Source organism: Elaeis guineensis, chromosome 3 (genome assembly GCF_000442705.2).
Source record: "Elaeis guineensis isolate ETL-2024a chromosome 3, EG11, whole genome shotgun sequence".
NCBI classification, from domain to species: Eukaryota; Viridiplantae; Streptophyta; class Magnoliopsida; order Arecales; family Arecaceae; genus Elaeis; species Elaeis guineensis.
The window spans coordinates 125,435,423-125,456,667 of NC_025995.2; the positions used below are offsets into that span (position 1 = coordinate 125,435,423).

The 21,245-nt window shown below is 38.0% G+C and overlaps 1 protein-coding gene across 1 annotated transcript; it reads right to left on the reverse strand.

The window, feature by feature from the left end:
• Window positions 1–10,526: 10,526 nt before the first annotated feature.
• LOC105040285 (uncharacterized) lies at window positions 10,527–14,682 on the reverse strand. The gene is made up of 3 exons (XM_010916749.3): window positions 14,477–14,682; window positions 11,396–11,447; window positions 10,527–10,878 (listed from the first exon to the last, which is right to left on the reverse strand). The coding sequence occupies exons 1-3, from the start codon at window positions 14,565–14,567 to the stop codon at window positions 10,722–10,724; spliced, it is 300 nt and encodes a 99-aa protein (XP_010915051.1). The 5' UTR covers window positions 14,568–14,682; the 3' UTR covers window positions 10,527–10,721.
• Between the last annotated feature and the right edge of the window lie 6,563 nt (window positions 14,683–21,245).

Below are 21,245 nucleotides of genomic sequence, written 5' to 3' on the forward strand. Positions count from 1 at the left end.
AATGCAAAGAAAAACATTTTTTTCCTTAAGAAAAAGAGAAAAAAGGGCCATGCCCTGAATGCTCTATATGGCTACACCGGTTATCTATGCTGCAGGACGACTAGTGCGATGGTCTCTTAAAAGGGCCCAGTTTTGTCAGCGTAATGGTCGCCGAGCCTTATTTTATTATTATTGTCATTATGAAAAAGCAGCCCAGAAAAGAGAGGAGAAAAACAACGTAGCCGGAAAAGCCAGAATACGGTAATGGACTCTCTCGGCCCTAGCGACCATAATAAAACGGCCCGTAACGGCCATCCAACTCATATGACAATGTAGCATCACCAAATTCGGATCCATAGAAGGTTCGTTGCATTCAGAAGCCCAAAAACTTCTACATTGAGTGCGGGCCGTCGATATTTCGCATCTGCTCAGCTCAGCCGTCGAGCAGGATTTTTTTTTTTTTTTTTCTTTGGAGAGAACGGTAAAGGGTTCCAACCCTACACTCTTACCTATCCCAAAACTGTGTCCGATAGATTGAGACCCTGCAGACATTGCTGTAGATAATCGTAAGATTTTGCTAGTGAAGTTTTTAATAAAACAAATATTTATTATTTGGTAATTATATTTCAGAAATGTTGTGCAATTTTAACATCTTTTCAGCAACCTAGTCGAGAAAGTATTTTTAAAAATTATATTATTTATCTATTTGTACTATCAAAAATGTTACTATAAAATATTTTTAATTTATAAATTATTTAGCTTAATATTTGACCTAAATAATATAATAAATAATAGATTTTTAAATTTATTAGATAATATAAAAAATATTTTTGCAGTATCATTTCAATATATTATGAGAGTACTATATTATATACTATTATAGTATAAAAGTATTTAAAGTATTACTATAATATGATTATTGTAATATAATGATGATGATGATGATGTAAGATTACCACCTAAAAAAATAACCTCTTAATGCATCTCAAGTAGAGCTTCCCCTAAAACTCTAAATTGAAGCTTTTCTTTAATAGATTTTTTTTTTCAGTTTTTTTTTTTTTGAAGAAGTTAGAAAGATATTTTAAAATTTTTATTAAACATCTCAAAATTATTCAAAAGAGCCTTTTGGCAATCCAGGAAACAATTTTTGGTTCTTCAAAAGCAATGCCAAACGAAGCCCAAGCCTAATACTTGCAAAGCCACTGTAAGAGAGGAAAGCACATGTCAACATGAAACCTTTTTCCTTAAGTGGTGGATGGTACCATCCAAATTTATGTATGGCAAATGTAACTAAATTTCCAAAAGTTGATAATAATGTTGTGGCAACCGATTTAAATAAGAATTCAGACTTCGTCATCAGCTGCAATAGCATTTAACTTTCTTAAGTAGGTTTTGGAAAACCTACAAATAGGTGTCAGCAAATTTTGGATTTATTTATTTTCTCTGAAAGATTTTCATCTCTGGCGAGCTGAATGCTTTAGGAAGCAAAAGACATCATGTCAAATCCAACGTCTTGTGTAACCCCCCAACACCCCCCCTCGCCCCACCCAAAAAAAAAGAAAAGAAAAAGAAAAAAAAAAAGAACCAATATCTTGGAAAAATGGGGAAAACAATATACAACAACTAGGATCTGCAATTAGAGCAAGTGCACTTTTGAGAATTAAAAGATGCTCATGCATTATCATTGCAGCCAAAAAAAAAAAAATCAAAGAAAAATAGACCAATTGAATAGAGCTTTTTTTTGGTGAAAAGTAGGCAGGTGCAGAATGATAAAAACCAGACCCGTTGCAGAGTTAAATATGGCTGTTTACAAACTCAAAAGCAAAGGCATTCAGCTAAAGTTTGGGCAAAGTGTCGTACAGCAAAAATAGAAGGCAAAACTCACATGGGAAAGAAATAACTTGATAAAAGCAACCAGATAGATGGTGGTTGTCTTTGATCTCAACATACGAGGATATGTTTGAAAAAGAAATTAACCACTAAGATCAGTAAACTAAATAGATAATTATATATTTTGCTGATTAATTATAGTTATAGTTTGGGTATCTATACACTAATAGCAACTTCATGGTTATAACGACCATGTTGTCTCAGTAATAAATAGAAAAAAAAACCACTCATTCCATGAACCATGGAACCGTGGATAGCATTGGCTGCTATTGGTTCAAAAAGATTTGAAAGGAAAGAGCACAAATCAATACATGCAAAATGCATGAAATCTAGGGGTAATAGAGGACTTAATCTGATGAATTGAATCTAACAGAGTTCATCAACAATATAAGCTCCCATGCTGACCACAACAAGGAACCTCTCCTTGTAAAAAAAAATTAGGAGATAACACTGAATATGACCATGGCTACCAAGAAGGCAACTGCAATATACAGAGAGTAATTTGATATGCATGATAAACAGGCTAATCTATCAGGAGAACATGCGTATTAAAAAAGAATTGAGCTATGCTGTCCATTACTGCTATAATGCTAGATATGAATATTTCATATTATTAATTGCTTTTACAGCTACCAAAGTGGGTGATTATCTTTTTAAAGTTGCAACGATGGTCATTCGTAACACAAGTAACAGGCGGCAAATAGTAATCCTATTGTCGAAAAAATCAAAAATGAGACTAAAAAGCCTTACTTTCTAAAAATAAAGATAAATGAATTGAATCATATGAATGTTTGAAGTTTTGTGCAATATGAATATGTGAAAGGCCAAGTATATACTTTGAAGTAGAGTCAGATATTGTTCCTCTGATACTTATCATTAGATGCAATAGTTGGGCAATTAAAGTATAGAATCTGGAGGCAAACATGCATATGATTCAATTCATTTATCTCGAATGAATGGTACACAGAGAGGAAGATTTTGAAACACCAAAATAGAAAGAGGAAATAGGATAGCATTCTTAATGCCTTTTCATATTAAATCACACCACAGGACCACCAAAAAGAGGACCTAGATCACACACGAAAGTGGAGAACTATGATCCCCCATCGCTGATCTATAAAAAATAGATATAAGATATATAGATTAACTTCAGAAAATCCTTGACAATTTGAAAGTAAGCAGGCATTATGTCAACAAACATGTATGTAAATCAAGTTGTACATGAGGATTTGACGTTGCATGGTGCCAAGTAACCGAACACCATGACGTCTTCCATTGTAACCAATGGGAAACTTCCATACCATACATATCATATTATAGCATCTAATTTCATAACAAAACTATATGGGAGAGAATCTTCTTCATTTTCTTCAAAAACAAACATGTATATAACATCTAACTGAGGAAGTGCCTTAATGAACCAAATTTCTACCACCAAGTGCTCACTCGAATAATATCACCTCTTGCTATTTGGGCAAGGGGATAGGATTCTTGTTGCCATCGACCCCCAAGGGATAGGATAGGTATGGGGTAGAAGGTGGGGATTAGCCCTTCCTAATCACAAAAGTGGACTTTTTCCACACCATAACAGAGATTCAGGTCCCAACGGGATGTTCCGTGAGACATCGGGATGGGATACCATCCCATGTGTTGGGACAGACCATCCTGCTAGTGTCCTAGCATTCCGATCGGAACGCCTTGGGACATCCTCTGTCCCAAGTGTCGGAACGGGGCGGGACGGTGATGCGTCCTGTTCCATGGAAAAACCAAGGCAGCCCCATCCCACGGGATTTAAAACCTTGCACCATAATGCAATTAAACTGTTGCAATACTTATCTACATTTGGTAAACGCAACCAGTTTGAAAATTAAAAAAAAAAAAAAAACTTGCAAAGGCCAGATCCTCTCCAGTGACTAAAGACATTCAGTTCAATCATCCACTCTCAATGAATCATGCAGCAGACGGAGATTGGACAAGATCTGGATGTAAATATCCCAATGCACCTTGACTAATCAGCTGCCATTGTGCCATAAGCAGATGGTAGGCAACATGGAAATGTAGCTTTCCAATCCAACCACAAATTGGGACAAATCCCAACTCTAGTCTGTAACCTATCACGATGTGGGAAATATAAGAGGGCTAAGATCAATGGAGACACGGTAGGAAACAAACTCAAAAGTGCAAGAAAAGCTGACAACGAACAAAATGATGAGTATCCATAGACTAATTTTAGAGTTACAACGAGGCTTGACTATATTAACTTGTAATGAAAAAGAATAGAAAAAGGACACCACAATCCAAACAGAGAATGCTATGAAAGGAAAACAAAATAAATTGGATGGTCAAGGAAAAATTCAGTTTTTTATTAAAAAAAGATGATTAGAATTAAAGGCATGTTAAAAAAATAATTCTATCTAACATCACAACTTCCAATAAAATTACATAAATTGGAAAGTAACTTATTTAAAATCCAATTTGTACAATTAGTAAATAAAACTACTTAAAAGGAACTCATGGCACAAACACAAAAGAAAGCAATGCAATCTACACTAAGGCCCATCCGGCAAAAAACACTAAACCAAATTTTACTAATGTCATCAAAAACAATTAAAAGAACCAAAAACTTCAACCAATGATTAACAATATCAACTTGGTGAACAAGAAGAGCAAGCAAAGGAATATCTGTGCAAAATCTTAAACAATCACTTTGATGCTCAAAGTCCTAATTTTATATGCTCATAGTAACATAATGCATATGAATAATCCATAAAGACCAGAACTGCTGTAAAATCTCCAGAAAAGGTTCAATTAGAAAACAATAGCTACCAAACTCTTTATCATCATCTGTAAGCACAAACAACCACATTGAAACAGAAAACTTAAGAGACATAACAACTGCCTAACATGCATGAGAAAAATAAGAAGGCTGAAATCAAATTGTCATAATAGAAGACAATTTAGAAGCATGGGATAAAGACAATTTAAAGCGACAAGCCCCATAAGAACTTAGCTAATTTCAACTTGAAATGAAAAAGGACAGTAAGAATAAAACATCATCATTAGAGATGGAGGGAATAAAAAGCCATTTCAATTTTTTTTTTTTTAAAAGATCAAAGTATAGCTATTAAGCATAAGTTCATGCAATTAATGCTGACCTTGATATAACTGATATCAGATCAGTGAGGGGAAGAACTGAAAGAACATCTGTGCAACCATATCACAAAAAGCAACATGGACTCGCATAAAATTTTACACATCTATAATAATTGTACAACCACCAATCACTGAAATAGAAAACTTTGGGTAAAGGAACAGTACTAAAAGAAAAGCTGTGGCAGCAATTAGAGTGACAGTTATCTTGAAAGTTCATCTAACATTGTTATCTCAGATAAAATTATGTAAAATAACAAAAAAAATCTATTACCAGTTTATTACAACCACTGAAAAAACTAGATAGAATTATTTACCCTACCTAGACAAATAAAAATTCAAGGGGGGGGGGGTGTGGAAATGATAATAAAGGTAGCTGGAAAAGAATCAAGTGATTAAAAGGTTCATCATACACAAAGTTTTCCAGTCTATGTGTGCATGTGTGTGCAACATTGGGTTTCGTCACTTTCCAGTTGGTGGAAGGTTGCTGCTGATGTAGTAGTTCGTGAGTCTTGATCCAGAACACTACCACCAAACAGATGCTCTGCGAGGGCCAACCAATGTTCCATTCCGCTGGCCACTGAGACACCGCCTCCAAGGAGATATTGATCTATGGATTCTACCTCCCTAAGATAGAGTATACTAGGAGCCTTGGTCGTGCTGAAAGTGTTTTCCAACAAAAAAGATTGAGCAGAGTGAGGACTATTGGGAACATTACCAAAATTAAAGCAAAGAACTACTAGAGGACTAATTGTGGGAGGACTAACCTGAAATATTGGTGGGGAAGGAAGATGGTGTGATTGCCTTTCCTTACCCCAAAACCCCTGGGGAACTAAAGACTAGGATAGGAAAAAATGCTATGCCTTGCTGATGCGAGATTTAAACTAAACTAAGAGCAGAAAAGAAAAGGAAAAGACAAGAGAAGAGAAAATAAGGCTTCACTGAATCATTACACCCTTGGCCAGAACCTCTTGCAGTGCCCAAAACCTCCACATCCTTCAGAGCATAAAAACAATAAAAATTTGGCCAACTTATACAGATAAACTTTCAATTCTCTTCTGCAAGATGTGCGGGGCTAGAGAAATTAAGCAACGCTTCTAACAGGTAGAGGGGCTTATTTAGGCATCCTGGGAGGCTCCTAGCTTTTGACGGAAACCTCATTATGATCTGGTTCTTTCATGAAAACTGGAAGCATGCAGCCTCAGATGCAACGCAAAATACCATCATGATCAAACCATTCTGGCAAGAGGTGTCCCAGGTTGTCATTATTTAAGGCACTTGGATTGTTTATGGGGCATCAAAAGGTGGGGGGTGTATACAGTCTGTGCATGTGTAGGCCAGGATATGGGTCTCTCTCTCTTTGCGCATGTGTGAATATCTATTTGTGGAAGATTGAGAATGGGCACAATGACTTCCGAGAGAGAGAGAGAGAGAGTGGACACAGTGCAATAAAACTGCATCTGAAGACCAGGTGTCATGCAAGTGAGATGGTAGGCAAAGAGTAAGGAAAAATGATAGGTGAATAAGTATGTTAGTCTTGAATAAGATGTTTGCAAGATGAGATCGGAATGAAAAGTAAACAGTAAAGAACTGAAATTTCTTTTTGAAAAGCTAATATGATAAAATCCTATATGTCACAGGTTCTGATAACATGTTTTTAGCAACAGAAAGTAACATCAAACATTTCAAATAAATTAATGTGGGAAAGTGGAAAAGAAACACTAAGTAGTGTTAAATAAGCAGCAGACCAGACAAAACCAAAGGTCATAGAAAAAATATGATTCCTAAACTTATACTGTTACAACCCAAATAAATCTTTTATTTAAAAAAAAAAAAGATTCAAATAGCATGACATACAAAAGAGTAAAAACATATTTTTATAAACTGATGTTGCTTCCCTTGATGCTACAAGATCCATCAAACTCTTTTTGAGTAGACCAATCTAGAGTTGGATAGAAGACCACAGACAACTTCATATCAAAGTTACACTGGTCATTTGTCCATAACTAAAATCAAAAAAAAAAAAAAAAAAAAAAAAAGAGATAGTTGTAGGATAAGCTAATGCCCCATGAAAAGAAACATGGAAGTCTACCACAGTGCCTCAAAGATATAAGGTTCTCTATTTGACTAAATCATCCAACAAGATATGAAATACTTCTTTATCACAAGTCATTAACTCTACGAAGTTTCAAACATGATATGTGACCTAGATAACTGATGAATAATATATAGAAGTAAATTACAGATGCTAATTCTGGAGAAATTGTTTGACTAGGCTATAAGAATTTTATACCAATTCTTAACCGAAAGGTTGGATCCCAGAAAAAGACAAAGTGTCAACAGCCAAGAAATAAACTATGGAACTACTAATCATTTTTAGTATCAATTGTCTCATTTAATATAAGTATTCTATACCAAGTTACCATATTCATGTGGGTTGAGCTGTATAGGAAGAGAAGATTTTGATAAAGGTGGAAGGCCCCGAAAAGCCTACAGCAATCACAAGAAACTGAACAACCAAAGTTCTAGTTTCTTCTTTTTTATTACAAGGTAAAACAGAACCATGTGACATTCTTCTATATTTCATTCCAGAACTTTACAAGTTTGGTGAGTGATGGAGATTCCACAAATGGCCATCACAAACAACACCACCAGCTGCCAGGCCACATCTGTCTTATCAGTAGAAATCCATGGTTGCTGAGGCAAAATGGGACGAACACAGGGATTAGAGCCTCAGAGGGTGTCTGCAAGGGAATAGAGTGAAGATTTTGATCAATGATGGTTCCCATCTTCAGAAATAGCCTTTGAGAAACACCACCAAACCAATGGGAAATCTTATACGAAGCAGCAGTGCCTCAAAACCAAGCACAAATGCTGTTTTTGATGCCTGTCCACATTACAAAACCTACTGCTCAACAGATTCAATGGATTACATTGTGGTTAAAATGTTTTCATGTGCTGGTTTGTGCTGACCAATATGTATCATGCCAAGCCATTACCAGCACCTGGCAGTGGCACAGGTCAGCATGGCATCTCTTTAATCTACCTTTTTATATTTTTTATCAAAAAAGGGATTTCAAGTACCTTTTCTTTCTTTGATACAAACGACACATGCCAGAATGGCAGGGGCACGATGCGGTTGAAGGTGATCGGCACAGGTACTGGCACTAATACCTAAACCCTTAGTTGTTAGGGGATCGAGAAGAAAGTATTAAATTTTGAGATAATGGATTGAATGCAAGGACTAACAAATGTACTTTTTGGTCCCTAGATGTTCTTTCTAATATTTTTCTCTTCCACTTCAACTAGTGAACAATAAAAACCAGAATTGCAAGAATTTCAGGACAGTGGGAAAAAATGGATTTTAAAAAGAACAGTTAGAAGGAAAATACTCTGTTGAATTTATTAAACAAAATAAATAACCCAGAGGTGCTCGTATGGAATTTGGATATATTGAAAGGTGAGCTATGTCCAGGTTAGGCTTGATGCATAGTCCATTAGCATCTCCTCAGCCTATGGCAGACTCCTACTCTCTCATTGGCCTTCCATCATCGATGCACTATTCACTACTGAAGATCTCGATGCAAACTTTGACCTCATGGTACTCATCCATCCTCATCCAAAAAGTGAAGAGAAGATTCCAAAGGTAGGAAGACGGGAAGGCTGAAAATAGAGCTTGGAATAAAAGACAAAAAAGGTACACACATCTTCGTGTGAAACTGCATCGATGCTTGAAAATGTTTCACAAAAAAAAAAAAATCCTTTTTTTTTGGGGGGGTGTGGATGAACTGGCATGGAAACAGATTAAACAGGAAGAGAAGCAAAAAGCAACCAATTTCAACCAAGCAACCTTAAATAATTGATTTAAATTGTTTTTGAATGTGTACATCAAAAGAGAATTTTTTAACTTAAATAATGAAAGAACTGCAAGCAAAAGAACTTTCATGTTAGAAAAACACTATTTAGTCAACATAGAAGTCACTACTCTTGATAATCTGAATAAAACAGCATTCTGGATGTTGCTGTCAATCTGTTCTGAATGAAGAGAAAGGCAAATGCTCACATGCAAGTGCAGTGTTAAACAAGGTTAGCCACTAGCCATTGCAAAAGGAGTTGATCATTCACCACTTTAATATCAGCATCAGATATATGATCACTTTGATCAAAGTGAAAAGACAAAAAGAAACAATCATAACTCGTCATAAATCACTGACAGTCAATTGTGATGGTTGAAACCATTACAGTTCTCTAGTTATGTGAGAAAACAAATTCATATCTCACAATTCAAGAAAAAAACACCTTTAAGAACAGCTACCAAATGCACATGTACATGTTCAAACTTTATTCGCAAGAAGATACTATTGATAACATAAAAACATGACTGTTATGGTGTGTGTCCTTTGCATCTCACATTTCTACACTGCATTCAGATCTTTCTTGCAAGAAGATGCTAAAAATTCATGAAAATCCACTAACTGAAAATGCACGAGTCGAAGTAACTAATATTCACCTAATATCTTGAAGGTAAATTCAACCACAGTTAGCAACATAAGTAACATCTAGTTCAAGATGGCTAGTATGGTAGCTAATACACTTGCATAGACTTTACAGCAGGTACACATTCAATGCATTGTCAGCATGACAATATACACTCCTGTTTAAGCATGTAGGCGAGTTTTGCATGGGTTCATAATTGAGATGTCAAGTATGATTTCCACATAAGCAGTGAGTCTTCTAATAACTACATAAATTTGACTTAATGCCAAAACTAGATCTATGTAGATAACCACATAAAGAATGAATAAATACATATGGACGAAGACTATATGTGTTATGAAGTATAAAAATTTTTGCTGCAAATCCATCAGCAGCTTGCAGATATAAACACCAAATATTTAAGCCCTCCAACAGATCAATACTAACTGAAAGATACATCCATCTAACTCATAAGTCATAACATAGTTTGAGCTAGAAGTCTGCAATAGACATACAATGCTGAAATGCTTTTCTACCAGATCCAAACATTTTTAAAGTGGATCAAATCCTGAACCATCTAAAAAGCCATACAACAGAATATATTGCATTTGGGTCTTTTTCCTTAATTACAGGACTCATTAACTGCTGTTTCATACTGAGGCAGTGTATATGGGTGCAAAGGTCAACGTCTCTGAAGTCCATATATGTATAAATTGTCTTGGATGAAAGAAAAGTATAAGATGGATTAAATGAGGTCAGGACCAAGATAGCTGAAAATGTTGCAGAGATTCTTATAAAATTCTTACACAGCAAATAAACAAACTATCCTTTGCACAAAAAGATTCTGATATTAAATTGCTTCCTACAACAAATACTGCCTACCATCATTTAATAATAATTTAAGGAAGATGAAATAATAAAAACCGATGATATAAGCACATTGTATTCATACACTTTAATAACAAAACACCATAACTCTGGCACTATCTTCCTGTAAGAACACAGCCAAACAAAGAACTAATATAGTAGCCTTCAAACTAAAAATTATGTCTTTAATTGATTATACGAAAATCATGCACAAAAGGACAACCTTGCATATGTGTCGCTGTTCAAAGGCCAAACTACTATTCATATAGTTCACCTTATGACATGAATGGCTCTAGTCAGAAAGAAGAATGGAATCAGAAAAAACATGTGATGCTTCATGAAGTGACAGTGGACAGATCTTAATTGATATCGCTGCCATTCAGCATCTCTAACACAGCAATAGCAGCTTTCTGGAATCGTTCTTTCTCTTCCTCCAAGATCTTATTTTTAACACCTGCAGACTCCTTGGACTTCTCTATTTCTTCCATTATCTCAGCAGAGGTTTGATCAATCTCACTGTTTATGTTGATGAGTACAATCAGAAACAAGAAATTAACAAAAGGAAGATAGAAAACTGATTGATATACAAAGTTACAGCAAACAGAACGGTCAGCTTTGAATGTTTAGATCAAAACCCAATAAGTATGTATGGATTAAAGAGCAAAAGCAACAACTAGCATATAAAAAAATTATCAAAATTATGACATGCTGTAAGAGAGGAACAAAATTAAAATATCACCCTTTTTTTTTAACAACCAGAGGGGTTTCCAGCCCCCACTCAATTCATGAGATAATAAATTTTAAAGTCGTGTAAGTAGGACCTAAACCCAGGTCACTGGTAACTACTCCCAGCAACTCTACCAATTGAACCAGTTGACGCCCATCCACTTGTCTGCAGTAAGGCACTAGTTAAGGAAGTCATGCTTTTTCCTCGAAATACAAAATAGGTTATGTTTCTTTAGATTGAAAAGAACTGGAGGGTAATTTACCTTCAAACTATTAGTATGAAGATGATAACTAGCAAGAAGCTTACCTGGTCATCTTAAGCATGTTTTGGATAGCTATCTGCAGCTGCTGTGACACATCTGTATTAATTAATGGATGGTAAAGTAAGAACTTGTACCAAGATGAGAAAGCAAAATTATAATATCCCTAATGACAGAAAATTGCAATTATATCAGGGACTTCTTAACCCTCTATTTAATAGCACTTGCTGATCAAGAGCATGTGCTCAAATATGATACTGCCTTGAATAAATTTGGATCAAGGAGGGATGCCACCTCCTTGCAAATGTAATATATCAAATCGATATTGATCAAGAAAGACATGCATCTATTTCAGAAAGCATCAACAACAGTATCATGTACATTCAAATGAAATGATAATCTCACCTTCTAGTACCACAGAAGATTCCATAAATAGAAAGTTTACAATCTATTGAATCTCTAGAAACCATCTTATGAAATTTTTTCTGAATCACATAAGAACACCTAGAAGTTCAGAAACTTTGTATAACTTGTACAATCAACCATCAAGCAAAGCATATATGAGCACATTTCAAAATGATTATGGTAGAACTGAAATAATGCTCTGGTAAACCCAAAATGGAATAGAGGGGAGAGAAACTATCAGAATCAACTTAAGAAATTTCAATCATTAAATCCTAGATAAAAAGGTTCTCAGATCTTCAAAGATTAAATTTTAATTCCAAAGTTACAAGCCATTGGCAACAATAAGATCTTGATACAATCAAAATAGAATCTGGAGAGCTTCCAAATATTAATTAAAGAATTCTCTTAGGTTTGCAAGAATGCAACAAGATGGTCAATTTTACTTAATTTCAATAATAATGATCTGAGAAACTTTATATGAATTTTACCAACTCTGTTAAACCTTCAAATGCAGAAAGAATCAACCAAGCTTCCCAATGAAGAGCACAAAATCCTGCTGCAGATGATATAACTTGAAATCGTATAATAACACAACGGATGGAACTGTGTTTTGCAGTGCATGAACTAAATTTCAGATACATTCAGTGTTAAATAAAGATATCATCAGTTAATCAAATATCAGTAAAGACTGCAGTAAAAGTTATCAGAATTGCATGGATTACACATAGAAGTTCAGAAGTTCAGAATGCTTCAAATAATCTGCAGAACCTCCCAATAACAAGAGCTCATGAATGTATATGGCAACAAACTTATGGTAGAAATTTAACTGAGAAAGTACTTAGCACTGTTTTAAATGCAATGCATATTGCAGCATATGCACCTGCATATGCATATGCGGCCCCTTGACCATACAGCACTGTTTATATGCATTACTATATACAGTCATATCTCATATGGACCAAAAAGACAGTCAACTTAGCGTTGCATGGCCTCAAATGTGGCCTGCTTAATATCATATGGCTGCATTTATTATTTTGGAGCTATATATACGGCCCAATCTTATGTGGGGCCATGTAGCTGGAGCTGGTTCAAGCTGATGGTTGGGTTTGTTGAGGTTCAGGTGGGATTGATATGCGTATTAACGGTGCTAAAATATTGATTTTGCTATAATTATTGCTATTAGATGGTAGATATTAAGTAATAAACACTAATTTTTAGTTGTTGTTCATATTAATATTGTTGTTATCCAACCATAAAAAATTACTTTCATTATTTTCTTTATTGTACTTAAAATATTATATTTATTTTAAATAGTTAAAATTTAGTAATTGTGTCTGTATCCACGTAGCACATATGTTCCATGCAGTCCATTGACCATCCACATATCCCAGCCACTTTTTAGAACACTGGTCCTTAAGTCAGCCCAAAATGGAAATATGTCAAGATTAGTCCAAGAAATTATGATTCTTGATTCCTGGAAAGGAAAATTTTTCCAGATATTTGAAGATCAACCAAAAAGTTCCAAAGTTTGCAGGCCAAAGCATCTAAACATGAGCTTTTGAGCAGTAAATAGGGTCTAAGATGAAAACCAAAACAAAGATAAGCGTTAAAGCATCCCTTATAGAAAACTATAAATTTACAACCTTGTTTCAGAATAAAGTAAACCACCCATTGATCAAGTGACACATACAACTCTCTTCTCAGATCTTCTCGTACTGGAGAAGACTCCACAAGAAAAAAAATTATGAATCCATTCAATCTCCAGAAACCATCGAAATATAATTTCTTAAAATTGCATGAGCACATTTAGAAGTTCCTGTGACTTTGAATAGCCTGTAAAATAAACCAGCGATCTAAATTACAGGGCTCAGGGAAAAGAAACTATAAGACTCCATTCGAGAAATTATAGTTTTTCACACCTTGATAGGAATATTTGCATATCTTCAGCCAACTAATTCCAAAAGTAGAAATTCAAGATATTTAAGCATGGAATTCATAAGAAAACTTAAGAATCTTATCCGAGATTCATCAGAGAAACTTCCACTAGTTTTCTGTGGATTCTACAAAATGCACGAAATCCTTGCATATAGAAAGATTCGATGACTTCACATATTGATTCACGCAAATAAAAGGAAAGCATATTCCTTCCAAAAATAGCCTAAATACTATACTGATGCTAATCAAGAAACACGCTGCAACTCTGCTTTTCCGCGCATCAACGTTAAAGATTTCACAAGAAAATATCTATATGAGAACAAAATTACTGTAGAACCATCGTAGCACTTAGATAATCCAAAAATAGAAAAAAAGGGAATAGAATCTATTAGAATTCGTTCAAGAAACTAAAGTTCTTGAATCCTAAAAGGGAAATTTTTCAGATCTTTCAAACGGATCAAGAAATTCCAAATGCCGAATGCAAAAGCATCTTAACATGAATCTTTAAGCAGCAAATACGATCTTGATAAGATCAAAACAACAAATAGGCGAAGCAGTCGCGTATCCAACAAAGAAAACCCAAGACTTACAAGGATTTAACGAGATTGATGATTTTCTTAGATTCTGGAAAAGAAAAACTGATCCCAAAAAAAAATTTATAAATATTTTTCTATAGGTTCTACCGAATCTCTTGAAGAAGCTACCAGAACGATGCAATGATGGGCAGAGGTTTCCAACAAAACGTCACGAGACAAGAATCTAGGGTTTCCGAAGGGAAGGAAGCGTACCGCAAAGGAGAGCTGAGATAAGGGATTCCCCGTCGGGCACTAGGGATTCAGAGGGAGAAGAGAGCGGGAGGATCGCCTTCGTGTTCTCCATCTCAGGAGCTCCGAGAACAGACGGACTGGTTCCAGCGAAAGTTGGAGCGCTCGGCTCCGCCCCTTTTATAGCCGCAGCTCTAAGGAGGGAAATGTCGGTTTCGAAATTGTTTATGACGACCTCCCATCCGATCTAGTTCGATGGACAAACAAACGACCATAGTCATGACCGTCCAACTGATTGACTTGATAACTTTCTTATCTTCGCGCAAAAGAACTATCTTTCGCGCGAAAGAATGATTCACCTTCTTCCTTCGTGATGTGAACCGTTCGATCGGACAACATCTGCTTCGAGATCCAGTAGAAAAGGTTGGAGTGTGTTATGGGGTCATGCCACTTCAATTATAAATCTCACGGCTCATCCTCAAAAATTTTGGATCGACAAGAACGGACGTCATCAGATCCAAAGCTAAGACGAAATGACCATGAATCTCAAGGCTCACCCTCGAAAATTTTAAGCCGATAAGAACAAGCATCATCAGATCCACCAAAGAAAATTAAGACGAAATGACCACATCTATTCGGATGCTCATAAGCCTCCGAGTCAACTTCTAGCCGACCTCCGACTCGGGATTCTTTTGATCTCTGAGTCAATATCTAAGCATCGATGGGAATGAAGTTTGTGACCGACAACGATCTCAGGACTGGGATTTTGCCGACTACTAAAGGCAAGATCTCGCAATCCATGTTGACATAGATATGATCAGGGCACCACCTCGATCACAAGTTGATCCCAACCTATCGACTTATCGGTCCATGAGGGCAGCCAATTGGAATCTCTCAACAAACTTTCAGAATGTGGTCACGTGGGCATAACAAACACTCACGACTAACCACCTATGGGTCCAAATCTGACAATCGACGGGCCTAAGAATAATAAACTTCGACATCTCCCTATATAAGAAGGTAATAAGGGGACCTAAAGAAGGGGCTCTAGTAAGCCTACCTAAGTCACCACTAGCTCCCATATCTCTCTCTATCTGTACTCGAGCTTCAGTTGACTTAATCATCAGAGGGTCTCCCGTCGGAGGCCCTCACCTCCAATGTGAGCGGGCTTTTTTTGCAAATCTGTCCGGTGTCCCGGGATATAGACCACCCTCCACCTACGGCCACATCAGCACCTTCGGAGCCTTGATACTTGGCACTAGAGAAAGGGCCCCCAGCAACCCTACTTAGAAAGAGAGTATATCGTGCCGCTCCTCCATTTCCCACTAACTATTGACTGGCAGGGCTGGGGCGGAACCTCTTGTTCATCCACCTCACACAGTTTGGTGGAGCCAGACCAGCTACCAGTGATGGTAGAATCCCAGTGATTCGACAACCTAGTCCGTTAGATCCAAGCACTGATAAACGCCGTCCAGCACCTTTAATATGTTATAAAGCAATGGCAATCGGCCCAGCCTGCTCCCCAAGTGATGCCATCATGATATAGTTGCCAAGACCAATCTCTAGTTCTGGAGAATCCTCCTCAAAGGATAGATCGATCGACCTCCCCCGATCGACGACCGTCCTGCCATCATGGGTCTGGCCACGATTGACGACGCTGACGGTCTCCTACTTCTTCCGATAGAGACTTGACACCGAGCTACTCCCCAAGCCATGGCAATCTCATCGAGATGAAGATCTTGAGCGGAAGATCTACGAGATCGACCACCAACTCACTAAGGCCTAGGTGGGCAGCGGAGAGAATGATAACATTTTCAACTTTAGTTGCTAGCCACCCTTTATTCGCTGTATCCTCCAAGAACTGATCCCTAGTCAGTTTAAGATACCAGTGGTAGAACCATATGATGGCTCCACTAACCTCCTTAACCACTTGGAGTGTTACAAGGCCCTCATGATACTCTAGGGCACCACAGACGTCTTTCTCTACCTTGTCTTCCTCGTAATCCTGATGAAGGTAGCGTGGACCTAATACTTCAAACTTCTGTCGGAGTCCATTTCATCCTTTGAACAACTCGGCACCAATTTGTTGCTTAATTTGGCCACAGTCGGATCTAGCCAAGGACCTCAGACAGCCTCTTTTCTTTTCATCAGGAAGAGGGAGAATCTCTATGTGATTATGTGGCATGTTTCAATACAGCCATGCGAAAGTGCGCAATCTGGACAAAGGCGTTGCCATGTCGATGCTGAAGCGAGGCCTCCATGATGAGCACCTTATCTACTCCCACGACAAGACGTATCTGAAGGACTGTGCCGATCTCCTGACCCGGACCCATAAGCATATGCAAGTCGAAGAAGGTCGGATCATATGTCGGTGCGATGAAGGTCGGACCCCCAATAAAAAGAAGCATGCATGGGAGGATGCACGCTTGACCCAAGCTGAAGCAGAATCCTCTTGATCATTGAAAGCACCAAGAGCGAGGAGTCCACCTCGGTGCTATACAAGCTATGCCTTGTTGACCGTCCCTCGAGCCCAGATCCTCGTGGAGATCGAGGGTAAGGTGTATCTTCACTGACCTCCGCTGATGAAGACCCCATAACCCAATAAAATAAACGAAAATATTGCTGCTTCCATCATGACTATGGTCATGACACGGAGGAGTGCTTCTAGCTAAAGGATGAGATCGAGGCTCTTATCTGATGAGGCTATCTCGCAAAGTATGTTCAGGAGCAGCGAAGCTGAACCTCAGAGGAGCCACCCTAGCACTAGCCTGATAAGGACAACAACAATAACTGACCGACAGCTGGCGTCATCAACATGATTTCAAACATCGAAAGCTATCGGGGGGAAGGAAATGGATTAACACCACTTCTATCTTCTGGCCTTCAAATGCCAAGGGATCCGAATGTACTGCTAGTAAGACTTATAACTACTCATTTTTGTTAATAAAATTAACTTTCCACGAATTTCTATTTTGGACAATTTGAAGGGGTCGAATGGCACTAAAGGGAACAACCTTCCAAGGGCCCTATTTGGCCCAAGTGGCGCTCCTCGCCCATGTGCAAATCGAGCACAGGCCAGGCCAACATCGACCCCAGTGGTACTCTTTGCTTACGGGCAAGTCAAGCGGTGGTCACGGCAACCTCGACCCAAGTGGTGCTTCTCGCCCACGTGCAAGTCAAGCACAGGCCGCGCCGACATTGGCCCCAGTAGCTCTCCTTCCCTGCGAGCAAGTCGACTGGTGGTCACGACGACCTCGACCCAAGTGGCGCTCCTCACCCATGTGTTAGTCGAGCACAGGCTGCATCAACATTGGCCCCAGTGGTGCTCCTTGCCTATGGGCAAGTCAAGCGACGGTCATGACGATCTCGACGCAAGTGGCACTCCTCACCCACATGTGAGTTGAGTGTAGGCTACATCAACGTCGGCCCTAGTGGCGCTTCTTGCCTATGAATAAGTTCAGTGAGGGCCATGTGAGTATTGGCCAATGTCCCGCTCCTCATCATGAGTCGAGGGCGAGTACATCGATGAAAAAAATAACCCTTCGGGACTTCGACCAACTAGCTAATGCCCCTTGACGAGTCGAGTGAAGCTTTGAATGATTTTGGATGATGATGGCAATCACGCGATAGATAAAGAAGACATTTATTAAATAAAGAGAACATTTATTTCATAAAGGCAACATCATTGGTACAAAGGTGACAATGACAAAGAAAAGCTATAAGATGGGCAGTCCCACTGACATCCTCAATCACCAATCTTGGCAACTGGCCTAAATTGCACTTCGAGGTCCTCAAAGACATTTATGCAAGAGGACCTCCAGCAATGGAGGATGCTGATCTTGGGGAGAAGATATTGACGAGGGCATAGAAGGAACCCTCCCAAGAGCACATCCACCTCCAAGATATTCTGCTGAAGATGCCCAAGAGTTCACCTTGTTGGGGAGGAAGAAGCATCCCCTCAGAAAGGTAGAAGGCCCTCCTTTGGAGCACTGCATGGAAGCAACCTCCAATGACCGCCAGTCCGACTCAATTATCGGAGCGGTGGATATTTCTAACACCTCTTATGCCAAATCGGACTTCACGCCAGTGTGTTCCTCCCAGACATCCGGCGACTGGTCAAGCAGCAGCAGAAACCTTTCTAGCTAGAGAGATATGTGGACTACCCCCTGACGACGAGTGGAGCAGCACCACCACATCACGAGGGACTTTTGGCTGATATCGGCTTTAGGTAATAGAGGCTCAATTTATAGATGAAGTTAAAATTAAATGCTCTCAACTACCCTTTGCTGGCCATGTGATAGGTGTCACCTTGGGGAATGACTTCGAAGACCATGCCTTATGACAGTCAAGCTTCCAATTGTCTATTTCCATGAACCATCATTATGAAGGAACCAGATTTAGGGTTTCAGGGTTAGATCTTGAAAAAGAGGGTTAGATCTTGAAACTTTTTCAAGATCATACAGCGGAAGACTAAAATAAATCAAAATTTATTTTCTAAGATCAAAAAATCCCTAGATCTAAGATCCTATTACATGATTATTATATGGTATTAAATCAGAAATTAAAATATATAAATATAGCATGAACTACATGTTGATCATATCAACATATTTCTATACTACATCTAATGTATGTATTAAACAATAGATCAGATCTATTACCTTGCAAGTTAGACGTTCTAACCTTGCTGATCTGGGCTTGAGGATGATGTTGCAAGCCGCACACGCATCCGACCTCTAGGAGTCATCCACACGAGCCCACGAATCTCGATCAGAAGTCCTGCTTCAGGAAATCAGCACAGTATGCTAGTACTGCGCTGATCCTTCTTTGATGGTTGATCAGGTGCCTCCTTCTTCTTGATTTGGACTCTTCCAAAGATGAAAAGTAGAAGGAGGAGTTTCAGATCTGAGACACTCTCAGAAAACTCAAGATGGAGGGAGGAAAGATATGAAAACAAAAAACCCAAGAAGAAGATCCTCTTCTTCTTCACATTTTTCTCTCTAGACACTCAAACTTGCGTCTTTTATATCTCCATGACCCAAAGGTATTTCTCTTTGATTTTTGGATGGCACAAAGGTCTCTCAAATCTTTAATTTTTTCTAAAATTTCACGAAGAAACTCATCTTATATAGAGAGATATGATAGAGTCCTTGTCTAGGTCAAACACCTAGTCAAGGCTTATCCAAACATGGCAAGTTAAGGGACGCCCAACTCTTGAGCACCTCCTTCATATTTTTGTGCATGGATCACTAAAAAAGGGTGTACAATGTATACCCTAAAAGCCACAAAAATTTTAAAAAAAATTTGGATAAATTCGGTGCAAAATTGAAAGAGTTTTGGATTTCTAAAACTCTATCTCCTAGAATTCGAAATCCAAACTTATTCCTTTTAGATTTGATCCAAACCACCTTCCATGTAAGAAAGAAGAGAGGAGACCTTTTGTGAACGTGGAAGAAATCTGGGAGAGGACTTTTGTCGCACAAAATAAGTAGATATTGGCGTTGAATAAGAGAGAGGGCGTGGAGAAGGATTATGTGGCGCAAGGTGGAATCCTAGTCTTACTAGGATTCTGTCTTATGACTTGTTTTAATTTAGTTTTCCAAACCAAATCAAATCAAAATTAGATCAACCCAATTAAAATAGATCTTAACCCAATTAAGAACTTAATTTAATCAGATTAAATTAGATTTAAATCTGATTTAATTTTCTAATCAAATTAGAAATTAGATTGACCCAAGTCCTAGTTGAACTAGGACTAGTTTTTCCTTGCACTTGGCTTATCCAATAAACCAATTGGACTTGATCCAATCAAGACCAAAATAAATCTAATTAAATTATATTTAATTAGACTTAATCTCAGCCCATTGGCTTAATCAAATTAAGTCAATTAGCAATCGAATTGCTAATCGATCCTCCTGCAACACTTGCACTGGGTTAAATGTCAATCGTATTGATCATTTAACCCTAGAACGATTCTTAATAGTTGATCAACCATCTGATCGGATCATGAACTCTAATGTGTGTGACCTCATAGGTCTGAACCTAAGTCGGTAGCATAGGAATAAATTTCTATACCAATCGAAGTGATCATCTAGCAATGGTACCCGACGACTGGATAGGTCGAATGTGTAGAACAACATCCTTAGAACCCATGCGGATATAATTTTCATATAATTCATCCTCTTGACCAAAATGATCATAGGACACCCTAGAGTTTAACTGTCAACTCTGATCAGGTTGTCCACATTGTATTTCAAAATATCAAATCCATATGATGGATTACCCTGGCCAAGATTTTGTTAAATTGAAATACAGTGACTCATTCTTCTCCAACTCTTGGAGTGGTCAATCCCATCTCGATCACACTCTGACTTTGCAAGTACTTGACTGTGCCCAGAAGCCTTCCGTCCCTGAATTAGAAATTCAGTTAGTCCAGTACCAAAGCACAGTGAGTTGCTTGCAAGTCACTGAGGCGATCTCAGGTCTAAGGGACACTTATACCTATATCCCATCAGAGATATTCTCGACAGTAGAATACTCTGGAGTTGGTCACGTTCAATGATGATGTACCCTTACATCTCACCTGTATGCCATACCAGTGTCTCCATACTCCTTGGTTAAGAGGACAACCAACCCATATGGCCTACAGCGACCTATGCTCGATAGAAGCTGTCGTCCTTATTAACAGCCTATCATTTGGTCGTGAACAGTTTTAAGGACTAATCGATAAATCCTCTCTTTATCGAACTTAAATAGTCCTAAGGACTTCATCATAACAACGGAGTTCATTAGA

Coding starts and splice junctions, on each gene's coding strand:
- LOC105040285 (XM_010916749.3), bottom strand. CDS start 14,567: ATGGAGAACACGAAGGCGATCCTCCCGCTCTCTTCTCCCTCTGAATCC. Junction 11,448..14,476: donor TATCTCAGCTCTCCTTTGCG/GTACGCTTCCTT, acceptor TAATTAATACAG/ATGTGTCACAGCAGCTGCAG. Junction 10,879..11,395: donor AACATGCTTAAGATGACCAG/GTAAGCTTCTTG, acceptor CAACATAAACAG/TGAGATTGATCAAACCTCTG.